The 22,094-nt window shown below is 36.2% G+C and overlaps 1 protein-coding gene across 3 annotated transcripts in view; it reads left to right on the top strand.

Annotated features, from left to right (window-relative positions):
- The window catches only part of LOC105479619 (glutamate ionotropic receptor delta type subunit 2), a 1,566,744-nt gene that overhangs the window by 941,898 nt on the left and 602,752 nt on the right, over positions 1–22,094 (top strand). For all 3 annotated transcript variants that reach the window (XM_024792196.2, XM_011737665.3, XM_011737663.3), the window contains exons 6-7: positions 5,350–5,523; positions 20,253–20,414. In XM_024792196.2, the coding sequence (XP_024647964.1) occupies positions 5,350–5,523; positions 20,253–20,414 (336 nt within the window). The remainder of the gene's footprint in view (positions 1–5,349; positions 5,524–20,252; positions 20,415–22,094) is intronic.

The raw sequence follows: 22,094 nt of genomic DNA, 5'->3' as shown, positions 1-22,094 counted from the left end.
AATTTATTAAATTTTATTTCATAAAATATTAGAAATGAAATATTGTCATTAAGTAGATGCTCCATAATTTGGGCCACTATTTTGCAAAATAAAATATCCATATAAATAAAGCAATCTAACTGGTAAATAACTCCATAAATGTTAGAAGTCTAGGAGATGATTAAGGAGACCTCAATTATTTTCTTATCCTTCAAACTTAGGTTTTCTACTGTGAACTGTCTAATAAAACCTCACCATCACAATCACTGAAACCTTTATCTCTTTCTTACCCACAGTCCTACTTTCTTGTCCTCCAGCAGAGGTACAATTTCTTTTGGGCAAGTCACACTGCCTAGCCTCTTAAAAATACAATGTCCACAACCCATACCATTTACATTACACTGGTTAGTACTTTTATCTGAACAAGATTAAAACTCAGAGCATGAGCAAATGTTTTCTGTATTTTAACCCATAAAAAAAATTATTGGCTGGTATATCCAAAATCAACACTCTCACTTTCAAGTTATTCCATTCACCCACCTTATTGTTCTTATTCATCCACTGTATTCTGAAATATGCCTCAGAAAATGACTTTTACAGTTTTCTTGCACACTTTTCATTTACATGCTTGTTTATAGGAATTTATAATGGATGAATTATAATGTTCCCTAGTTTCTATAAATGAAAAAAAAACATGGATTTCTCAAAATTGCTAGGAAGCTAATAAACTTTAAATATAATTTTAAAAAAACCCTCAAAATATGCAAATGCCCATTTTGGCTGAACATGGAGAACATGAATCTGTCTAGTTTTGTTTGTGTAGCTATTATTTTGTTGCTAATTTTAAAATGGGTTGCAGACATTGATTTAATCTTATTGCATCAATAGTTTTTAAAAGAGTGAATATAAATCAAAGTTGGCATTGTGCATCATGATAGAAATTGATGTAGAAACTTGAAAACAATATATTTTTTTCATTTGCATTAAGTGTGCTATAATAATGAGAGGCTGTGCTAGCTCATATGGTGTAATCAATCATATGTTAGTGCTTGGTAATAGTATTTATCTTCTTTGCGCAATCAGTGGATCCAGCTCAGAGCAGCCTTTCCATGCAAGTATTGTCATCCCTTCAGGGCCCTAAAGCAGATGGCCTAACACTTTATTTAAGTTTTACAAAAGTTAGAAATTCAGATAGGAAGATGTGCACTGTTCAGATCTGCAAGAAGCACAATGCTTCATGTACCCTTCTATTGCCTGATAATATAGAATATGACCTTTGTTGTCTTGATGTGATTTTACTGGCTTTTTACTTAATTTGAATAGTTTAAGACATTATTCTCTGTTAATCTGAGTACTCCTGAGTACTACATTTAAGGAGAAAGTTGTTGGTTTGAGTTTTTTTGTTTTTTGTTTTTGTTTTTGTTTTTGTTTTTGTTTTTTGACAGAGTTTCACTCTTGTCACCCAGGCTCGAATGCAATGGCACGATCTTGGCTCACTGCCAGCTCTTCTGCCCGGGTTCAAATGATTCTCCTGCCTCAGTCTCCCGAGTAGCTGGGATTACAGGCATGTGCCACCAGGCCCGGCTAATTTTTGTATTTTTAGTAGAAATGCGGTTTCACCATATTGGTCAGGCTGGTCTCGAACTCCTGACCTCGGGTGATCTGCCCGCCTCAGCCTACCAAAGTGTTAGGATTACAGGTGTGAGCCACCGTGCCCGGCTGGTTTGGGGGGGTTTTGTTGCTGTTTTGAGATTTAAAAAGCCTATATGTGTAATGGATGTTTTTCATTTTTTCTAGTTTAATGATGAATTGAACTGCTCACTTTTAAGCTTTCAAGTAGAAAGTTGCCATTCTGCTACTCTTCCTGTTGGTACATAGCCTACAGTTGGATTTGTTCCATTTTCTAACATTTGCATAATTGATTCATATTAATGTTAAATTTTACAGAAGCATCAAAGGGTCATCTTTGCTAAAATATGAAAAATATAAACAAATAAGAAACAAACACCACATAGTAGAGGGCTTAATCTTAATAGTAAAATCTACTTCATTTAGAATTGTTTAACATTTTAAAGCATTCTGGTGTCTAGAATTAAAATTTCAAGTATCAGTCTTTAGAAGATAATAAAATCTTACCATTCATTCATTCATTAAATTTTGCATTTATCAACATTTATTGATACCTAGTATGAGCCAGAATATTTGTTAGATGCTAAGAGATATAAGAATGGGAAAAAGGAAACTATTCCTCTGAAATAGTTATTTTTAATCTGAATTGGCATCTGATCTAATGGATTCTGAGAGTCTTTTCTTCCCCACAATCTTATTCATTTAAACATAAAGCTGATATACTACAAGGATTCAGAAATGATTCAATTCTCCTAAGAGATTTCTTCTGGGAAAGGGCTGTTTCTAGATGGGGTTGTATCCCCAGAAGGTATTTTAGCATTCCTTTTTTCTTCCTTGGGGCTTTCACAGCTCAGGATTCAACCTACATTAAATTATTAAAGCAAAGTGAATAAGAATATTTTGCCAGACATATTGACTTTGATTCTTAATAATTTTCAAATATCTAGGTAAATTACTTTTGGGAAAAAAGGCTTGCTTAGCCTAAATGAGTAAAATAGAAAAAGCTAAGTCACTAAAAAATATTTAATCATTTTTATTGCAATGTGAATTCTACTTTTATGAATATACTCAATAAAATAAAGAATATAAGAAGGAAAATAATTTTATAATTTGGGTTCTTTAAATTACTTACAGCTCAGGAATACTCTATATCTTTTAAAAGATTAAGATATTTAGTGGTTCTGTGGGCTTGGGAGAGTGAGTACTTTATTGGTAAACTAGTTCTTCACATGATTATTTTTAAAAATCTTACAGTTTAAACATTTTTTTAAAATTCAGAGCATTAGAATAATATAGATCCTAGTAGACTGCATAACATTTTAATATACGAGTTTATTTCTGGAATTTTTTTCCATTTAAATGGATCTCTTTATAGATTAAATGATCACTTGTCTTTCAGTGTTTATATAACATTGCATCTGCCACTCTTGAAATGCCCCTTTTGAAATGCACATGTAAAGTTCCGTAAATATAAAATAGCTGCCGAATCAAGTTTTCATATCACTGTTAAACTGTTTTTGAGATCACATGTCAAGACTAAAATTGCAAGTGAATTTTTTGAGACAGATTGTCTGTTAGTTTCATTCAGAATGACAGATTCTTTCTTCCCAGAAAATTACTTTCTCTTCCCTTCCCCATATAATAATAGGCAAAATACATTCAATTCAAATAGATATTTCTTCAGATATATTTTAGTTGTTTAGGTGCCTGAGAACTTCATCTTTGGAAACCTATGAAAGGTAACCATCCCTTTTCCCTTTTTGTGGGTTTGAAAAATGTCCTCTTAAAGAATTTGGCTCATGATAGATGACTACATCATTCCTTCCAGAATCATCAGGAAATTAAATGCTCAAATAATGTATCTTTACAGTTTTAAATTCTACCATTCATAAATATTAATCTAAATAATTCCTGTAAGGAAATATGGACTTGTATAACTTCTTCAGAGACTGTTTCTTTTGATGACATTGATAAATTCATCCCATGAATAGAATATTATGAATGAAGAGCTTCAAGTCTTCCTGAATCTTTGTTTATAAACTGAGAATAAATAGCATCCGATTGAGAGTATCATCTGTTAGCAGAAAATGGGATAATAAAGTAATTAGTATTTTGCTTAACATATAGTAGATATTTATTAAATGTAAATTTTTATCCAATATGCTGATTTGTCATTCATTGTGAGTGGTGTAGATACAGTATTGTTTGATAAAATGTTGATAAATCTTAGCATTGCTAAAGCAAAAAATACCATATACATAAAACAACTTAGTTAATATTATGAGAAAAGTGGTACAATTTTCCACTGCCTTTCAAATGAAAGTTCCTGTCTTTATCATTTGTAATTTTAAAAATTGAAAGACATTGAATAGCAATATTAATATTAATTAACTTTAAAAGATGTCTGGTTAAAATCAGGGCTTCAAATGGAGTTGACAGGATACCATTTAATCCTACTTTGTGAGTAGATTACATAGAATTTAAAAGCAGCCTGCTCCTTGCCAGACAAAGTTTTTGGTGGCCACTGAAATGACACAGACTAAAGGAAAAGGATGGCATTTTAAATTGAGAAAAAACATTTTTACGGAACATTAAGGATTGATTAAATGCCCAGAAATCCAGGATATTGCACTAGATATAGCTGATGACAGGCATTATTTTATTCTCAGAACAATTTATACTTCATAAAGAGCATATATAAAGGGTGATTTTTGAATCTAACATATGCTACAAGAAAGAACAATATATAATTGATCTGGTAAGGAAATAAAGAAAATTTACACCTATGAATTATCTCTTTTATTTCATTCTTCTGTTATAATTTCTTAGATCAAACCTTGGAAAAACTCACTGCAACCCAAAACGTATTTTGTGTCTAATCTTTTAGTTATGTTACCATAAGAATTGACTGAAACCAATAGTATGTTAATTACAAAGACTTCATTGGATTAAAAGGTTTCAAATGAACACTATTAAGCACAAACTTCTCTAGTAAAGACTACCTTAAAACGAAAATTTATATTGATCACTTTTATCCTAATTCCATTTAGAATAGATAAAATTTGTTTAGATAAAATTCATTTAGATAAAGAGCACTGGGTTTCTCATCTCATCCTAATTCAGACTGTATTAAGCAACAGAAGTTTTCATCTACTCCTTACCCAGAGAAACATATGAGTTAACATCAATAATTCTAATAAATTATTAGAAAAACTCCTTATATATCCTCTTGCTCTACTTGCCTCGGTTAAAAGCCACATTTTTCATTGCTAATTATGTGTGTGTGTGTGTGTGTGTGCATATGTATGTGTGTGTATGTGCATGTGTATAACTCTTACATGGCAAATACCTTCCTAGATACTCAAAGTAATAAGTAATTGAAATCCATTAATTAATAATAAACTATAATTGCAACTTACTTTGTGACCTTTTTAAATGTTTCGACCACACCTATATGTTTCTAAAATGTTCAACATTATAAATTATAAACTTATTAATAACCGTATGTAAGTCAATTGCTTCATTTAGAATTGTTAGGCCCTAATGTATATAATTTAAAGCACAGAAAGCAACTACAAATGAATAGATCATTTTAACAAAAATATGTTGCTTTCTTCGCTAAGCATTAAGGCAATATATTACAGTAACAGAATCCCTAACATTTACAGATAACAACTCAGTAGATTTGTGTTTTGTTACTGTATTAAAGTATCTCTAATTCTTCCACCTCTTATCTTATAGGAAATAAACGATGTGGACGTACAGGAACTTGTAAGAAGGTCAATTGGAAGGTTAACGATTATTCGGCAGACATTTCCAGTTCCCCAGAATATAAGTCAGCGGTGTTTCCGTGGCAACCATCGAATATCTTCAACATTGTGTGATCCAAAGGATCCATTTGCTCAGAATATGGAGGTATATTATAAATGACAGGGTATTTCTTCCAGGGTGCTTCGTTGGGCAATTGCAAGGAGAGCTTTATGAGTTGCATTGGATTCAGAATTGTGTGTGTTATTTCTGAACAATTCTCCTCCTCCAGCAATTTCATAAGTCTGATGGGGAGAAAGTGCTAAGAATTTGTGTCTTTGTTCCTTTTGATCTCACTATAGAAAAATTTCTACTTGTTTAATAAAAAATATCATAAGTAAAGGTTATTTTCTTCTAAACAAGTAGGTCCATAATATTTCTCACAGGAGAATTTGTAGTTGGAACTACTGATTCCAAACTCCAAATTATTAAACTAATAAATGTATTTGACTTTCCTGGCATAAGAAGGACATAGATACTTATTCTTTTTTAAAAAGATTGATCTCCAGTTTGAATAACTCCAACCAAAAAAAAAAATAAATATGAAAAATGTGCTCTAGCATTTTATGGTCACATCCAACTCCAAGAGGATATAGCTGAAACCTTCAGCATCCAGAATACAACAAAGAATTTGAAAGGTATAAATAAAATGTCTGAACAGCAAAACAGAGAACACCAAGTCCCTGTAGCTTACTCATAAGAATGCCCTTTAAATACTTACTTGAAGCCTATTTCTTTTTCTTAAGGAAAAGCCTCTCTGATTTGTTTTCACTTTGCACTGGAGATCTCAATATGTCAATCTGGAGGGGCTGTTATACAAAGCAAGCACACAGGACAACAGCACCGAGCCTTAAGGAGCCCTCTCAAGGCAAGAGACAGGAGAAAAAATCAATCAGATAAACTAACTCATATATCCTGTCAGCATAGGACTCTTCCTGCAAAAACAAATCTGTGCCATAAAACAACTCCTAAAGGTATTACTGCACTATAATGCTAGCATATAAGTTAATATTTAAACAATAACCCTGAGATATCAGCAAATATTAAAGGTATCATCAATTTTAGAAGTCAACAAAACCTAATATATTTTAGAAACCTGTTCTTTAAAATATTTACTATAGGAAACATTTTTATCATCATTATTATTATTATACTTTAAGTTCGAGGGTACATGCGCACAGCGTGCAGGTTTGTTACATATGTATACATGTGCCATGTTGGTGTGCTGCACCCATTAAATCGTCATTTACATTAGGTATATCTCCTAATGCTATCCCTCCCCACTCCACCCTCCCCACAATAGGCCCCCGTGTGTGATGTTCCCCTTCCTGTGTTCAAGTGATCTCATTGTTCAATTCCCACCTATGAGTGAGAACATGCAGTGTTTGGTTTTCTGTTCTTGCGATAGTTTGCTGAGGATGATGGTTTCCAGCTACATCCATGTCCCTACAAAGGACGTTAACTCATCCTTTTTGATGGCTGCATAGTATTCCATGGTGTATATGTGCCACATTTTCTTTTTTTTTTTTTTTTTTTTTAGTTGTTAATTTTTTTTTTTTTTTTTTTTATTATACTTTAAGTTGTAGGGTACATGTGCATAACGTGCAGGTTTGTTACATATGTATACTTGTGCCATGTTGCTGTGCTGCACCCATCAACCAGTCATTTACATCAGGTATAACTCCCAATGCAATCCCTCCCCCCTCCCCCCTCCCCATGATAGGCCCCGGTGTGTGATGTTCCCCTTCCTGAGTCCAAGTGATGTCATTTTTCAGTTCCCACGTATGAGTGAGAACATGCGGTGTTTGGTTTTCTGTTCTTGTGATAGTTTGCTAAGAATGATGGTTTCCAGCTGCATCCATGTTCCTACAAAGGACACAAACTCATCCTTTTTGATGGCTGCATAGTATTCCATGGTGTATATGTGCCACATTTTCTTAATCCAATCTGTCACTGATGGACATTTGGGTTGATTCCAAGTCTTTGCTATTGTGAATAGTGCTGCAATAAACATACGTGTGCATGTGTCTTTGTAGCAGCATAATTTATAATCCTTTGGGTATATACCCAGTAATGGGATGACTGGGTCATATGGTACATCTAGTTCTAGATCCTTGAGGAATCACCATACTGTTTTCCATAATGGTTGAACTAGTTTACAATCCCACCAACAGTGTAAAAGTGTTCCTATTTCTCCACATCCTCTCCAGCACCTGTTGTTTCCTGACTTTTTAATGATTGCCATTCTAACTGGTGTGAGATGGTATCTCATTGTGGTTTTGATTTGCATTTCTCTGATGGCCAGTGATGCTGAGCATTTTTTCATGTGTCTGTTGGCTGTATGAATGTCTTCTTTTGAGAAATGTCTGTTCATATCCTTTGCCCACTTTTTGATGGGGTTGTTTGTTTTTTTCTTGTAAATTTGTTTGAGTTCTTTGTAGGTTCTGGATATTAGCCCTTTGTCAGATGAGTAGATTGCAAAAATTTTCTCCCATTCTGTAGGTTGCCTGTTCACTCTGATGGTAGTTTCTTTTGCTGTGCAGAAGCTCTTTAGTTTAATGAGATCCCATTTGTCAATTTTGGCTTTTGCTGCCGTTGCTTTTGGTGTTTTAGACATGAAGTCTTTGCCCATGCCTATGTCCTGAATGGTACTACCTAGGTTTTCCTCTAGGATTTTTATGGTATTAGGTCTAACATTTAAGTCTCTAATCCATCTTGAATTAATTTTCGTATAAAGAGTAAGGAAAGGATCCAGTTTCAGCTTTCTACTTATGGCTAGCCAATTTTCCCAGCACCATTTATTAAATAGGGAATCCTTTCCCCATTTCTTGTTTCTCTCAGGTTTGTCAAAGATCAGATGGCTGTAGATGTGTGGCATTATTTCTGAGGACTCTGTTCTGTTCCATTGGTCTATATCTCTGTTTTGGTACCAGTACCATGCTGTTTTGGTTACTGTAGCCTTGTAGTATAGTTTGAAGTCAGGTAGCGTGATGCCTCCAGCTTTGTCCTTTTGACTTAGGATTGTCTTGGAGATGCGGGCTCTTTTTTGGTTCCATATGAACTTTAAAGCAGTTTTTTCCAATTCTGTGAAGAAACTCATTGGTAGCTTGATGGGGATGGCATTGAATCTATAAATTACCTTGGGCAGTATGGCCATTTTCACGATATTGATTCTTCCTATCCATGAGCATGGTATGTTCTTCCATTTGTTTGTGTCCTCTTTTATTTCACTGAGCAGTGATTTGTAGTTCTCCTTGAAGAGGTCCTTTACATCCCTTGTAAGTTGGATTCCTAGGTATTTTATTCTCTTTGAAGCAATTGTGAATGGAAGTTCATTCATGATTTGGTTCTCTGTTTGTCTGTTACTGGTGTATAAGAATGCTTGTGATTTTTGCACATTAATTTTGTATCCTGAGACTTTGCTGAAGTTGCTTATCAGCTTAAGGAGATTTTGGGCTGAGACAATGGGGTTTTCTAAATATACAATCATGTCATCTGCAAAGAGGGACAGTTTGACTTCTTCTTTTCCTAACTGAATACCCTTGATTTCTTTCTCTTGCCTAATTGCCCTAGCCAGAACTTCCAACACTATGTTGAATAGGAGTGGTGAGAGAGGGCATCCCTGTCTTGTGCCAGTTTTCAAAGGGAATTTTTCCAGTTTTTGCCCATTCAGTATGATATTGGCTGTGGGTTTGTCATAAATAGCTCTTATTATTTTGAGGTACGTTCCATCAATACCGAATTTATTGAGCGTTTTTAGCATGAAGGGCTGTTGAATTTTGTCAAAAGCCTTTTCTGCATCTATTGAGATAATCACGTGGTTCTTGTCTTCGGTTCTGTTTATATGCTGGATTATGTTTATTGATTTGCGAATGTTGAACCAGCCTTGCATCCCAGGGATGAAGCCCACTTGATCATGGTGGATAAGCTTTTTGATGTGTTGCTGAATCCGGTTTGCCAGTATTTTATTGAGGATTTTTGCATCGATGTTCATCAGGGATATTCGTCTAAAATTCTCTTTTTTTGTTGTGTCTCTGCCAGGCTTTGGTATCAGGATGATGTTGGCCTCATAAAATGAGTTAGGGAGGATTCCCTCTTTTTCTATTGATTGGAATAGTTTCAGAAGGAATGGTACCAACTCCTCCTTGTACCTCTGGTAGAATTCAGCTGTGAATCCATCTGGTCCTGGACTTTTTTTGGTTGGTAGGGTATTAATTATTGCCTCAATTTCAGAGCCTGCTATTGGTCTATTCAGGGATTCAACTTCTTCCTGGTTTAGTCTTGGAAGAGTGTAAGTGTCCAGGAAATTATCCATTTCTTCTAGATTTTCTAGTTTATTTGCATAGAGGTGTTTATAGTATTCTCTGATGGTACTTTGTATTTCTGTGGGGTCGGTGGTGATATCCCCTTTATCATTTTTAATTGCGTCGATTTGATTCTTCTCTCTTTTCTTCTTTATTAGTCTTGCTAGTGGTCTGTCAATTTTGTTGATCTTTTCAAAAAACCAACTCCTGGATTCATTGATTTTTTGGAGAGTTTTTTGTGTCTCTATCTCCTTCAGTTCTGCTCTGATCTTAGTTATTTCTTGCCTTCTGCTAGCTTTCGAATGTGTTTGCTCTTGCTTCTCTAGTTCTTTTAATTGCGATGTTAGAGTGTCAATTTTAGATCTTTCCTGCTTTCTCTTGTGGGCATTTAGTGCTATAAATTTCCCTCTACACACTGCTTTAAATGTGTCCCAGAGATTCTGGTATGTTGTATCTTTGTTCTCATTGGTTTCAAAGAACATCTTTATTTCTGCCTTCATTTCGTTATGTACCCAGTAGTCATTCAGGAGCAGGTTGTTCAGTTTCCATGTAGTTGAGCGGTTTTGATTGAGTTTCTTAGTCCTGAGTTCTAGTTTGATTGCACTGTGGTCTGAGAGACAGTTTGTTATAATTTCTGTTCTTGTACATTTGCTGAGGAGTGCTTTACTTCGAATTACGTGGTCGATTTTGGAGTAAGCACGATGTGGTGCTGAGAAGAATGTATATTCTGTTGATTTGGGGTGGAGAGTTCTATAGATGTCTATTAGGTCTGCTTGCTGCAGAGATGAGTTCAATTCCTGGATATCCTTGTTAACTTTCTGTCTCGTTGATCTGTCTAATGTTGACAGTGGAGTGTTGAAGTCTCCCATTATTATTGTATGGGAGTCTAAGTCTCTTTGTAAGTCTCTAAGGACTTGCTTTATGAATCTGGGTGCTTCTGTATTGGGTGCATATATATTTAGGATAGTTAGCTCTTCCTGTTGAATTGATCCCTTTACCATTATGTAATGGCCTTCTTTGTCTCTTTTGATCTTTGATGGTTTAAAGTCTGTTTTATCAGAGACTAGTATTGCAACCCCCGCTTTTTTTTGTTCTCCATTTGCTTGGTAAATCTTCCTCCATCCCTTTATTTTGAGCCTATGTATGTCTCTGCGTGTGAGATGGGTCTCCTGAATACAGCAGACTGATGGGTCTTGACTCTTTATCCAGTTTGCCAGTCTGTGTCTCTTAATTGGAGCATTTAGTCCATTTACATTTAAGGTTAAGATTGTTATGTGTGAACTTGATCCTGCCATTATGATATTAACTGGTTATTTTGCTCGTTAGTTGATGCAGTTTCTTCCTAGCCTCGATGGTCTTTACATTTTGGCATGTTTTTGCAATGGCTGGTACCGGTTGTTCCTTTCCATGTTTAGTGCTTCCTTCAGGGTCTCTTGTAAGGCAGGCCTAGTGGTGACAAAATCTCTAAGCATTTGCTTATCTGTAAAGGATTTTATTTCTCCTTCACTGATGAAACTTAGTTTGGCTGGATATGAAATTCTGGGTTTAAAATTCTTTTCTTTAAGAATGTTGTATATTGGCCCCCACTCTCTTCTGGCTTGGAGAGTTTCTGCTGAGAGATCTGCTGTTAGTCTGATGGGCTTCCCTTTGTGGGTAACCCGACCTTTCTCTCTGGCTGCCCTTAAGATTTTTTTCCTTCATTTCAACTTTGGTGAATCTGGCAATTATGTGTCTTGGAGTTGCTCTTCTCGAGGAGTATCTTTGTGGTGTTCTCTGTATTTCCTGGATTTGAATGTTGGCCTGCCCTACTAGGTTGGGGAAGTTCTCCTGGATGATATCCTGAAGAGTGTTTTCCAACTTGGTTCCATTTTCCCCCTCACTTTCAGGCACCCCAATCAGACGTAGATTTGGTCTTTTTACATAATCCCATACTTCTTGCAGACTTTGTTCATTTCTTTTTCTTCTTTTTTCTTTTGGTTTCTCTTCTCGCTTCATTTCATTCATTTGATCCTCAATCGCAGATACTCTTTCTTCCAGTTGATCGAGTCGGTTACTGAAGCTTGTGCATTTGTCACGTATTTCTCGTGTCATGGTTTTCATCTCTTTCATTTCGTTTATGACCTTCTCTGTATTAATTACTCTAGCCATCAATTCTTCCACTTTTTTTTCAAGATTTTTAGTTTCTTTGCATTAGGTACGTAATTCCTCCTTTAGCTCTGAGAAATTTGATGGACTGAAGCCTTCTTCTCTCATCTCGTCAAAGTCATTCTCCGTCCAGCTTTGATCCATTGCTGGCGATGAGCTGCGCTCCTTTGCCGGGGGAGATGCGCTCTTATTTTTGGAATTTCCAGCTTTTCTGCCCTGCTTTTTCCCCATCTTTGTGGTTTTATCTGCCTCTGGTCTTTGATGATGGTGATGTACTGATGGGGTTTTGGTGTAGGTGTCCTTCCTGTTTGATAGTTTTCCTTCTAACAGTCAGGACCCTCAGCTGTAGGTCTGTTGGAGATTGCTTGAGGTCCACTCCAGACCCTGTTTGCCTGGGTATCAGAAGCAGAGGCTGCAGAAGATGGAATATTTCTGAACAGCGAGTGTACCTGTCTGATTCTTGCTTTGGAAGCTTCCTCTCAGGGGTGTACTCCACCCTGTGAGGTGTGGGGTGTCAGACTGCCCCTAGTGGGGGATGTCTCCCAGTTAGGCTACTCAGGGGTCAGGGACCCACTTGAGCAGGGAGTCTGTCCCTTCTCAGATCTCAACCTCCATGTTGGGAGATCCACTGCTCTCTTCAAAGCTGTCAGACAGAGTCGTTTGCGTCTGCAGAGGCTTGGGCTGTGTTTGCTATTGCCCTGTCCCCAGAGGTGGAGTCTACAGAGACAGGCAGGTTTCCTTGAGCTGCTGTGAGCTCCACCCAGTTCGAGCTTCCCAGCAGCTTTGTTTACCTACTTAAGCCTCAGCAATGGCGGGCGCCCCTCCCCCAGCCTCGCTGCTGCCTTGCCGGTAGATCACAGACTGCTGTGCTAGCAATGAGGGAGGCTCCGTGGGTGTGGGACCCTCCCGGCCAGGTGTGGGATATGATTTCCTGGTGTGCCTGTTTGCTTAAAGCGCAGTATTGGGGTGGGAGTTACCCGATTTTCCAGGTGTTGTGTGTCTCAGTTCCCCTGGCTAGGAAAAGGGATTCCCTTCCCCCTTGCGCTTCCCAGGTGAGGCAATGCCTCGCCCTGCTTCAGCTCTCGCTGGTCGGGCTGCAGCAGCTGACCAGCACCGATCGTCCGGCACTCCCCAGTGAGATGAACCCAGTACCTCAGTTGAAAATGCAGAAATCGCCCGTCTTCTGTGTCGCTCCCGCTGGGAGTTGGAGACTGGAGCTGTTCCTATTCGGCCATCTTGCTCCGCCCCGCCACATTTTCTTAATCCAGTCTGTCTTTGATATTGTGAATAGTGCTGCAATAAACATACGTGTGCATGTGTCTTTATAGCAGCGTGATTTATAATCCTTTGGGTATATCCCCAGTAATGGGATGGCTGGATCAAATGGTACATCTAGTTCTAGATCCTTGAGGAATCGCCACACTGACTTCCACAATGGTTCAACTAGTTTACAGTCCCACCACAGTGTCAAAGTGTTTCTATTTCTCCACATCCTCTCCAGCACCTGTTGTTTCCTGATTTTTTAATGATTACCATTCTAACTGGTGTGAGATGGTATCTCATTGTGGTTTTGATTTGCATTTCTCTGATGGCGAGTGATGATGAGCATATTTTCATGTGTCTGTTGGCTATATGAATGTCTTCTTTTGAGAAGTGTCTGTTCATATCCTTTGCCCACTTTTTGATAGATTTGTTTGTTTTTTCCTTGTAAATTTGATTGAGTTCTTTGTATTATTAGATATTAGCCCTTTGTCAGATGAGTAGATTGCATTTTAGTACTTCGAGATTTTCAGTTTTAACAGTTTGGAAATATAAGCCTAGGAAAATTAGTTACTCTCTAATAATACTAGATAAATAAGGTGATTTTGCAAAACTACTCTGAAAAATAACCCCACAACCTCCCTATCCTTAGTCACCTTTGAATTTTTAAAAAAGGACTTGCCATTTATCCAAACATTTCTTCCAATTATTATCATTATAGTGCACAGATTGGCTCTAGGATCATTGAGCTGTAACTTTCTGTTCCCTACTACATTTTAAGCTCCTTTAGAATAGTTTCTTTCCATGACCAGGTACAGTGGCTACACCTGCAATCCCAGCAATCTGGGAGGCCAAGGTGGAGAATCATTTGAACCCAGAAGTTTGAGACCAGCCTGGGCAGCATGGCAAAACCCATCTCTGTAAAAAAAAATAAATAAATAAAAATAAAAATTAAAATTAAAAAATTAAAAATAAATAAATACATTAGCCAGGTATGGTGGTACCCACCTGTAGTCCCAGCTACTCAGGAGGCTAAGGTGGGAGAATCACCTGAGTCCTAGAGGTAGAGGCTGCAGTGAGCCAAGATTGTGCTACTGCATTCCAGCTTGGGTTTCAAAGTGAGTCCCTATCTCAAAATAAATATGTCCCTTCAAGAGCCCAGCATCATAAGTACCCATAACGTGCTTCTCTACCATTTCCTCCATCATAATTACCACAGTGCTTTGGATCTGTGTGAATATATATGTTTGAATGTAATTAAGGAGATGGCAATAGTCAAAGTAAATCCTCTGAAGCCTTAATGACGTCACTTTAAATTTCAGTTCCACCCTTATCTATATGTGTATTATTTCATTCTCACACTGCCATGAAGTACAGGGAAGAGGTTTAATTGGCTCACAGTCCTCGGGGCAGGGAAGCCTCAGGAAACTTACATTCATGGCAAAAGGGGAAGCAAACACGTCCTTCCTCACATGGCAGCAGGAAAGAGAAGGCCTGAGCAAAAGGGGGAAAAGACGCTTATAAAACCATCAGATCTCGGGAAAACTCACTACTTTCATGAGAATAGCAAGCAGATAATCGCCCCCATGATTCAATTACCTCCCACCAGGTCCCTCTTATGATACGTTGGAATTATGGGAGCAACACTTCAAGATGTGATTTGGATGGGGACACAGTCCAACCATATCAATATGCTTATAATGTCCCATGTTTGCATTTTAACTGGTCATGGATATAATTGATGTGAAAATGATAGAATTCTAAATAGAAAAAAATAAATGAAATAATTTTTGATTTAGAAAATTATAAAATATTAAAATTTGTTTTTGTCAAAAGAAGTATCAGGAAATGAAATACAAACTTAAGAAAAATTATTGACTGTATCATTTAGGGACAGCAGAAATTATTTTATAGCATATTTGCCTAACAACATAATCTTTCCATTTCAGTTGATGAGGACTTTAATATCTGTGAACTAATATTTTATTTATGTCTATATTCCTAATCTTACCTGAAACAACAAAGCTGTATGGGGAAGCACCAACTTCCTCCTGACTCATACCTTCATCTTGGTCCTGTCCAACCCACAGATGGAAGAAAACAAGAAAACTACTTTTGCTTTGAGGATTTGTTACATGTTAGCACCCCACTTATGTGTGATAGAATTTGATCTCCGGACTGTTACTGATTTTAATATACATAGGCAGAGAAGTAAAATTTAGAAAAAAGCAGAAAATACATTTCACAAACTTTTTAATTAGCACCCAAAAGCTGAAACCGAGGATTAGCTGAAGTTGCAAAATAAATATAAAATAACACCTTTTAGCTAGAAAATGGTATTTTTAGCAACATATGTAACAAGCAGGAAGTGATCCATTTACTGCTTGATGGAACTAATATTAGTTTGGCTGCTAATGGAGAGAAAACAGAAACATTCCAACACTTTTGCTCCTGCTTTCTCCATCTAAGAAAAATTGTCTTCAAATTGGGAAGCTTAGAGTAAAATTCATTAAAAGAAAGTAATCCACTGGTTTAGAAGGAACAGGGAGATAATAAGAGTAGACCCACTGCTTTGAATTAGGCTTGCCAAATAATTGCTCAGAGTACCAATCAGTCAGCAGGAATGATCAAAATATGATAGCTCAAAAATACTGGAGAAACACTTAAGAAGAGGACCAAGGTACAGGAGATAGGTGTATTGTCCCAATTGTTGAAAGGAAGGAAAAAAGATTCTCATGGAGTTTAGCATATTAAATGTTACTATTTAGGTAAACTGTAGAATATATTACTAAATCAATGGTTTGGAATACTTCAGATAAGACAACAGGGCTCCCAATGCCATCGGTGTGTGATGTTCCCCTTCCCGAGTCCAAGTGATCTCATTGTTCAATTCCCACCTATGAGTGAGAACATGCACTGTTTGGTTTTCTGTTCTTGCAATAGTTTGCGGAGAATGATAGTTTCCAGCTGCATCCATGCCCTACAAAGGACACAAACTCATCCTTTTTTATGGCTGCATAGTATTCTATGGTGTATATGTGCCACATTTTCTTAATCCAGTCTGTCACTGATGGACCTGATGTAAATGACGAGTTGATGGGTGCTGATGAGTTGATGGGTGCAGCACACCAACATGGCACAAGTATACATATGTAAGAAACCTGCACGTTGTGCACATGTACCCTAGAGCTTAAAGTATAATTTAAAAAAAAAAAAAAAAGAAAAACAACAACAACAACAACAGGGCTTCCTTAAAAACAAGCACTGCCAAACTAAGCCCTTATTTATAGTTTTGTTTGTTTGTTTGTTTGTTTGTTTGTTTTTTAGATTGGGAGAATGTCATAAACCTATATGTTGCTTATTGATTTTTTGCATGGAGTTTGACAAATTTTTGCCTGAAATTGTTAGGAAAGATATTGAAAAGTCTTGATAGAATGATGACATTCAAACATTTTCACTGACGGGCTCCTAAAGGCAGAAGATAGTGAACACTCTGGCCTGAGATAGAAAGCAAAATAAAGCTCAAAAATATTTAAGTCTCATTATTACCTTCAGAAGTTATAACATTTGTGTATATATAATTAAAAGTAATACTCCAAATGATTTGCCAATTGAACTATTTAGTTGTTTTTCTCCAAATCTTCAAACAAAATTAATATTAATATCTAAATGAATCAATCAAATCTTCAAGCAATATTGATATGACTAGAATATGCCTTAGATGTATTCTGTGGCTTCGAGCACTTCCTGATATCCACAACCTACCACCAGAGTTCCTTTGTCCTGAGTTTGAGGATTGTAGAACCAGATGAATATTCAAACTGCACTGATAAATATTCTATTCCTGAAATGCAAGGAACTGTCTATGGTCATTCACAAGATTCTATTCTTGGACCTAATATTTTTTAAATGTCTATCACTGCATGAATGAAAATGAATAAAACATGCCTATCAAATTTGTAAATGGCATAAAGCTAGAAGAGAAAGCTTATGTTGTACTAGATAATCAAGTTCCAAATTGTTAGTGTTGACTAAATAATAAGCCTAAAATTTGAAACAGCACAGATAAAGTATAAGTTCAAAATCAATTACATGAAGCCTAGATGGAAGAATCCTGGTTTGACAATTGTTCAGATTCCTTAAGTTGAAGGTAAATTCGGTGTGTGTATCGCACAAATCATATTTGCAATAACTATTTTAATATAGTTGTGGTCTGTATGTCAGAAGAATTTTGCTAAGATAAAGAGATCTAATGTCTTACACTATTCTCTCCTAGTCAGATCACATCTGTAATAATGTGTCAATTCTGGATACTAAATTTTTAACAGAAACGTTGAAACACAAGAGAAAAATGAGAACTAAGATGATCAGCCTAGAAACTATACCAGGTGATGAAAACTAAAAGAAAGATATTTCAAAGCAAGCCATAGATGGTGTCAAATATTGAAAGCTTGTCACATAGAGGAGGTGAGTGTGGAGGTTTGGTGATGTCGAAGGACAAATGTAGTGCCAATAAGGTAGGGAGGAATGATTGTTTATATGTGACATACTAGAGTCTATTATTTTAGAGGTGGTGCATGTTTCTGTCCAGTCAGTAAATGGTCACTTGTGTTGGTCAAGGCCTAAGTAGAAGTGAAGATCATCTGTATAGGAATTGAAGTGACCTTTTAAAATGCTGAGAGATAGTTTGGTATTATTGTGAAGGAGGGGTCAAAGGCCTTACAAATAAAAAAATGACCAAAATCTCAGTTAATGATGACAGAAAAAAGCGATAAAGTGTAGCATAGGAAAGAATGTGAAGCTCGAAGAATGGGCACTGGCCTGCAGTCAAAAAGTGTCAGATTAGAAGGGGTAATGAAAAGCTCGGAGAATATTACCACCACTTCTTGATCCTGCAGTTTGGAATGTGGACAAATGAGGAGACATAGTCATTTACTGAAAACGCCTGTCACGTAATAGGTACAAAGTACTCACCTTTAAGACTAGCATAGATGCTCAAAATACATGCCTCAGGGTCTGCAAAAGAGAATGTGCCTCAGCAGTGTCAGGTTTGGATAAAACCCAGGTTACCAGAATTTTCCTGTCTCAACTTCCGTCAAACACACTTGGCTTTAAAATTGACTTTCGTTTTTTCTCCTCTCTCCATCCTTTGTCTTCTTTTACTTGACAAGTGTTTATCAAAAACCAAATATGTGCTAGGCTTTAGGCTAAGTCTAAGAGAAATAAATTATAGGGAAAAATGGAAGAGAAAAGATATACAGTATGAGTCCCCATCTAGGAGGAATTTATTTTTTGTGGAAAAGGTAGATTTTCAAAAAGATTTAGTATTCTGATATGTTTCAAAGGCTTATGCACTGTGTGTTCCAGTAGATAAAAAGAGGTGGTCTTTGAACTAAATATTGAGAAATGTTAACTAGTTGGAGAAAGGTGAGGAGATAGCAAGAGATGCTTCCCCAACAATCTTAAATACATGTTCACCAAAGGGAAGAGTAAAATAAAGCTAGAGAAGGAAGAAGAAGTAAGTTTCAGGCAGTAGAACCAGGAGAGGTTAGGAAAGGGCAGACGGTTGTGTGTTATTTTGATTTCCCTGGATGTGTGTCTTTCATGTAATTTATATATTTTCCTGTTGGGTCTTTACTGCCTAATTCCAACCTGGATGTTGATTCATGGACTAGATTTAGCTGTATAGCAGATTTCAGCCATTCTTTTGTAGTCTATCTAGTAATTATTGGGCAAAATGGGGAGTGGCTGGGATGGGGAGTGAAAATAGTCAGTCCTAATATGTCCTTATGAAAGACAAACTTGCATTGCACGTAATGCATTGAGTGTTCAATGTCTCTTCAAAAAAGTCCTGTAAGTATTATATATATAAAATGATACTTCACAAACACAAATGATTGAAGATTTACATGGTATGTAAAAGAAAACTCACAAGGCACTGTTAGGAATTTCTTATTAAAAGCTCTGAATAGCATCAGACTCTAATTATCTCAATAGCCAGAGCTTAGTACCATCCTGTGATGTGGGTAGACTACTTTAAAAATTTCCTCCATGATTAAATATACCCCGAGGACAATCCATATACTCTCCCGTGTGTTTTTAGGAAAAACCGCGATAACAATATCCTTCTAAAAATCTGAAAAACACAAATGCTTTAAGATGGAATTAATTTTCATCACTACATTGATTCCTCATTTTTTAAATTTTATATTGAGTTTTTCCTTCAGAGGAAATATAACATTAAGCAGCTTTTATTGACCAAGGATTCCTTTTGGTATTACATTTTCTGAATAATTTTTAACTTCTTCGAAAAATAAGCAGCTTTGATAATTAATGGACAGTATAAATAGTATCTCTGGCAAAACTTAATTGTAAGAATGCAGTTAACCTTAGCAAAAAAAAAAAGGCTATAATTTATTTTTCAATCTATGTAGAAAGAAGCTAATAACATGGTTGCCTTAGAAGAAGCAAGTGTTAATGTAAACACACATTCACAAACAGTTAATAGTTTATGATATTTGTGAAATCAATGAATTGCAATGCATGTGTATACCTGTATAATTTTGTATAGATCCTTGATCACAATAATATTTATAAATGGTCCTGTTCTTTCATTATTTCCTTACAGAGTCTCCATATACACAAACATACACACAGTTGACTGCTTCCTTTTTATGTACCTATGACACTCATATATGAGATCAAGTTGATATTTTTCCATCTGAATAACTAGAATGCAAAACCTTAACATATTCAGAAAATGTATTATTCAGTTTGTCCTTCCAATCTTAAACCCTTAGATTCTTACCTCCTCAGAGAGAAATAAGGGCCAATGATTTTCTCAGGTCTAACACTAACAGCCTTATCTCTGTCAAAATTTCTTTCTTTTTTTAATCTTCTCTTTCACACCAAAATAAGCTGAAAAAGCAATTGAGGCATACAATCAGACAAGACTTCATTCTCAACGACAAAATTGCCCAGGAAATGACAAAAGAAACCTTCTGCTTAATAACTCAGTAAACCAGCCATCTATGACATGAACAGAAGCAGCTGAGACAATTATTTTTTTCCTTATTCTTGATGACTGGTGTCAATGATTCTAATGATCACTTTCTAATGTCTTTTCAGATTTCCAACCTTTACATATATGACACGGTGCTTCTGCTTGCTAATGCCTTTCATAAGAAGCTGGAAGACCGAAAGTGGCACAGCATGGCAAGTCTGTCATGTATCAGAAAGAACTCAAAGCCATGGCAGGGTGGGCGCTCCATGTTGGAGACCATCAAGAAGGTAACTTCTTAATTTTCGTGTAAAAAGGATAGGGTAAATAATTATTTGATATATTTTAGAAAAAGGGTTTCCTCTCTAATATTTCTGCCAATTCAAAGCACAAAACAGTGTAATGGGGAAATAAAATATTGAAAAAGGAAAAAGGTGAGAAAGTCATCAACATATACAAAGGGGAGGCTTCCTTATTTATTCATAAGGGAATTTTATGCGAGTAAAAAATGTGTGGTTGAGATATACTGACTTGACTGTCACTAGCATTAGAGATACTGAAATTATTTTGGTGCCTGTCATGAAGTACAAAAGGCTTTTAAAAAACATACATCATCCACTAAAAACAAAAACAAAAACAAAAAAAACAGTAGACTCAATTAGCACTTTTCCAGTTAGATAATATACATGGTAAGAGATTGAACGTGATGGTCTTTAATTTATCTCATGATAAAGATAGGATTCATAAGTAGATAACATGTTGCAGCATTTGTGAACTATTTGGGGTAACTGATTGCATTATTCTTCTTCACTGTCAATGTGTTGCTTCTCCCAGCTGTGAATCTGTTTGGCTTAGCTACCTGTTCCATTCCCAGAAGGCAGTTTATGTTGTTTAGCTCCTCTCAGTGGTATAAGCATTCTGTAGTTTATTAGACTCTTTGTCATGTCATCCTTCCTGACATTTTCCATTTGTCTTGCACAGCCTCTTGGATTTAAAATGAAATGATTAATAAAACAAACAAATTCTCCCATACCCTTTACACAAAGGAGACAGACATTTGGAAGCTTATGTTTTTTATTTTATCCATCCTTTTTCTTTCGCATGTATTTTCCTTTCTTCCCGGAAAACAAAAGAAAAATAGCTAGTCAAATGAAATATAAATGACCTTAAAAAGTCAGAGTAAAATATAAAAAAATAATATTAGAAGTAAGCTAGGAGTACAAAAACTAGAAGTAGAGGAAATAAATATTTTAAATAGAGAAGAGCCTGAATCTTTCTATTGGTATTTGTATCAGTCCCTTTTCTGCTGTTCTAACTGTTTACCACAAATTGGGAAATGTATAAAAAACAGAAGTTTTTTCCACATGGTTCTCAAGACTGGGAAGTCCAAGACTGTGGCACCCACATCTGGAGAGGGTCATCTCATGGCAGAAGGGCATCACATGGTGAGCAGCTGCACAAGATAGAGCGAAAAGGGGGGCCAAGACTTCCTGGATAACTAATCCACTCCCATTATTGGACATTAATCTATTCATGAGGTGGCATCCTCATAACCTAATCACCTCAATGTCCCTATCCTTAATACCATAACAGTAGCAAATAAGTTTCAATGTGAGTTTAGGAGGGGACACTAAAATCATAGTACTCCATCCCTGGACCCCCAAAATTCATATCCTTCTTACATATAAAATATATTCATTCTATCCCTATAGTTCCAAAAGTTTTAACTTGTTTCAGCATTAACTCAAAAGTCCAAATTTCAAAGTCTCATTTAAATCAGATATGGGTGAGACTCACATGATTCATCATGACGCAAATTTCTTCCAGCTGTGAAACTATGAATTCAAAACTGATTATCGACTTCCAAAATGCAGTGGTGGGACAGTCATAGGATAGACATTTCTATTCCAAAACAGAGAAATAGGCAAGAAAAGAATGATAACTGGTCCTAAGTAAGTCTAAAACCCAAC

This window comes from Macaca nemestrina, chromosome 3 (genome assembly GCF_043159975.1).
Source record: "Macaca nemestrina isolate mMacNem1 chromosome 3, mMacNem.hap1, whole genome shotgun sequence".
Taxonomy (NCBI): Eukaryota; Metazoa; Chordata; class Mammalia; order Primates; family Cercopithecidae; genus Macaca; species Macaca nemestrina.
Note: the sequence above shows the minus strand (reverse complement) of the source record. Positions and strands in the feature narration are given on the sequence as shown.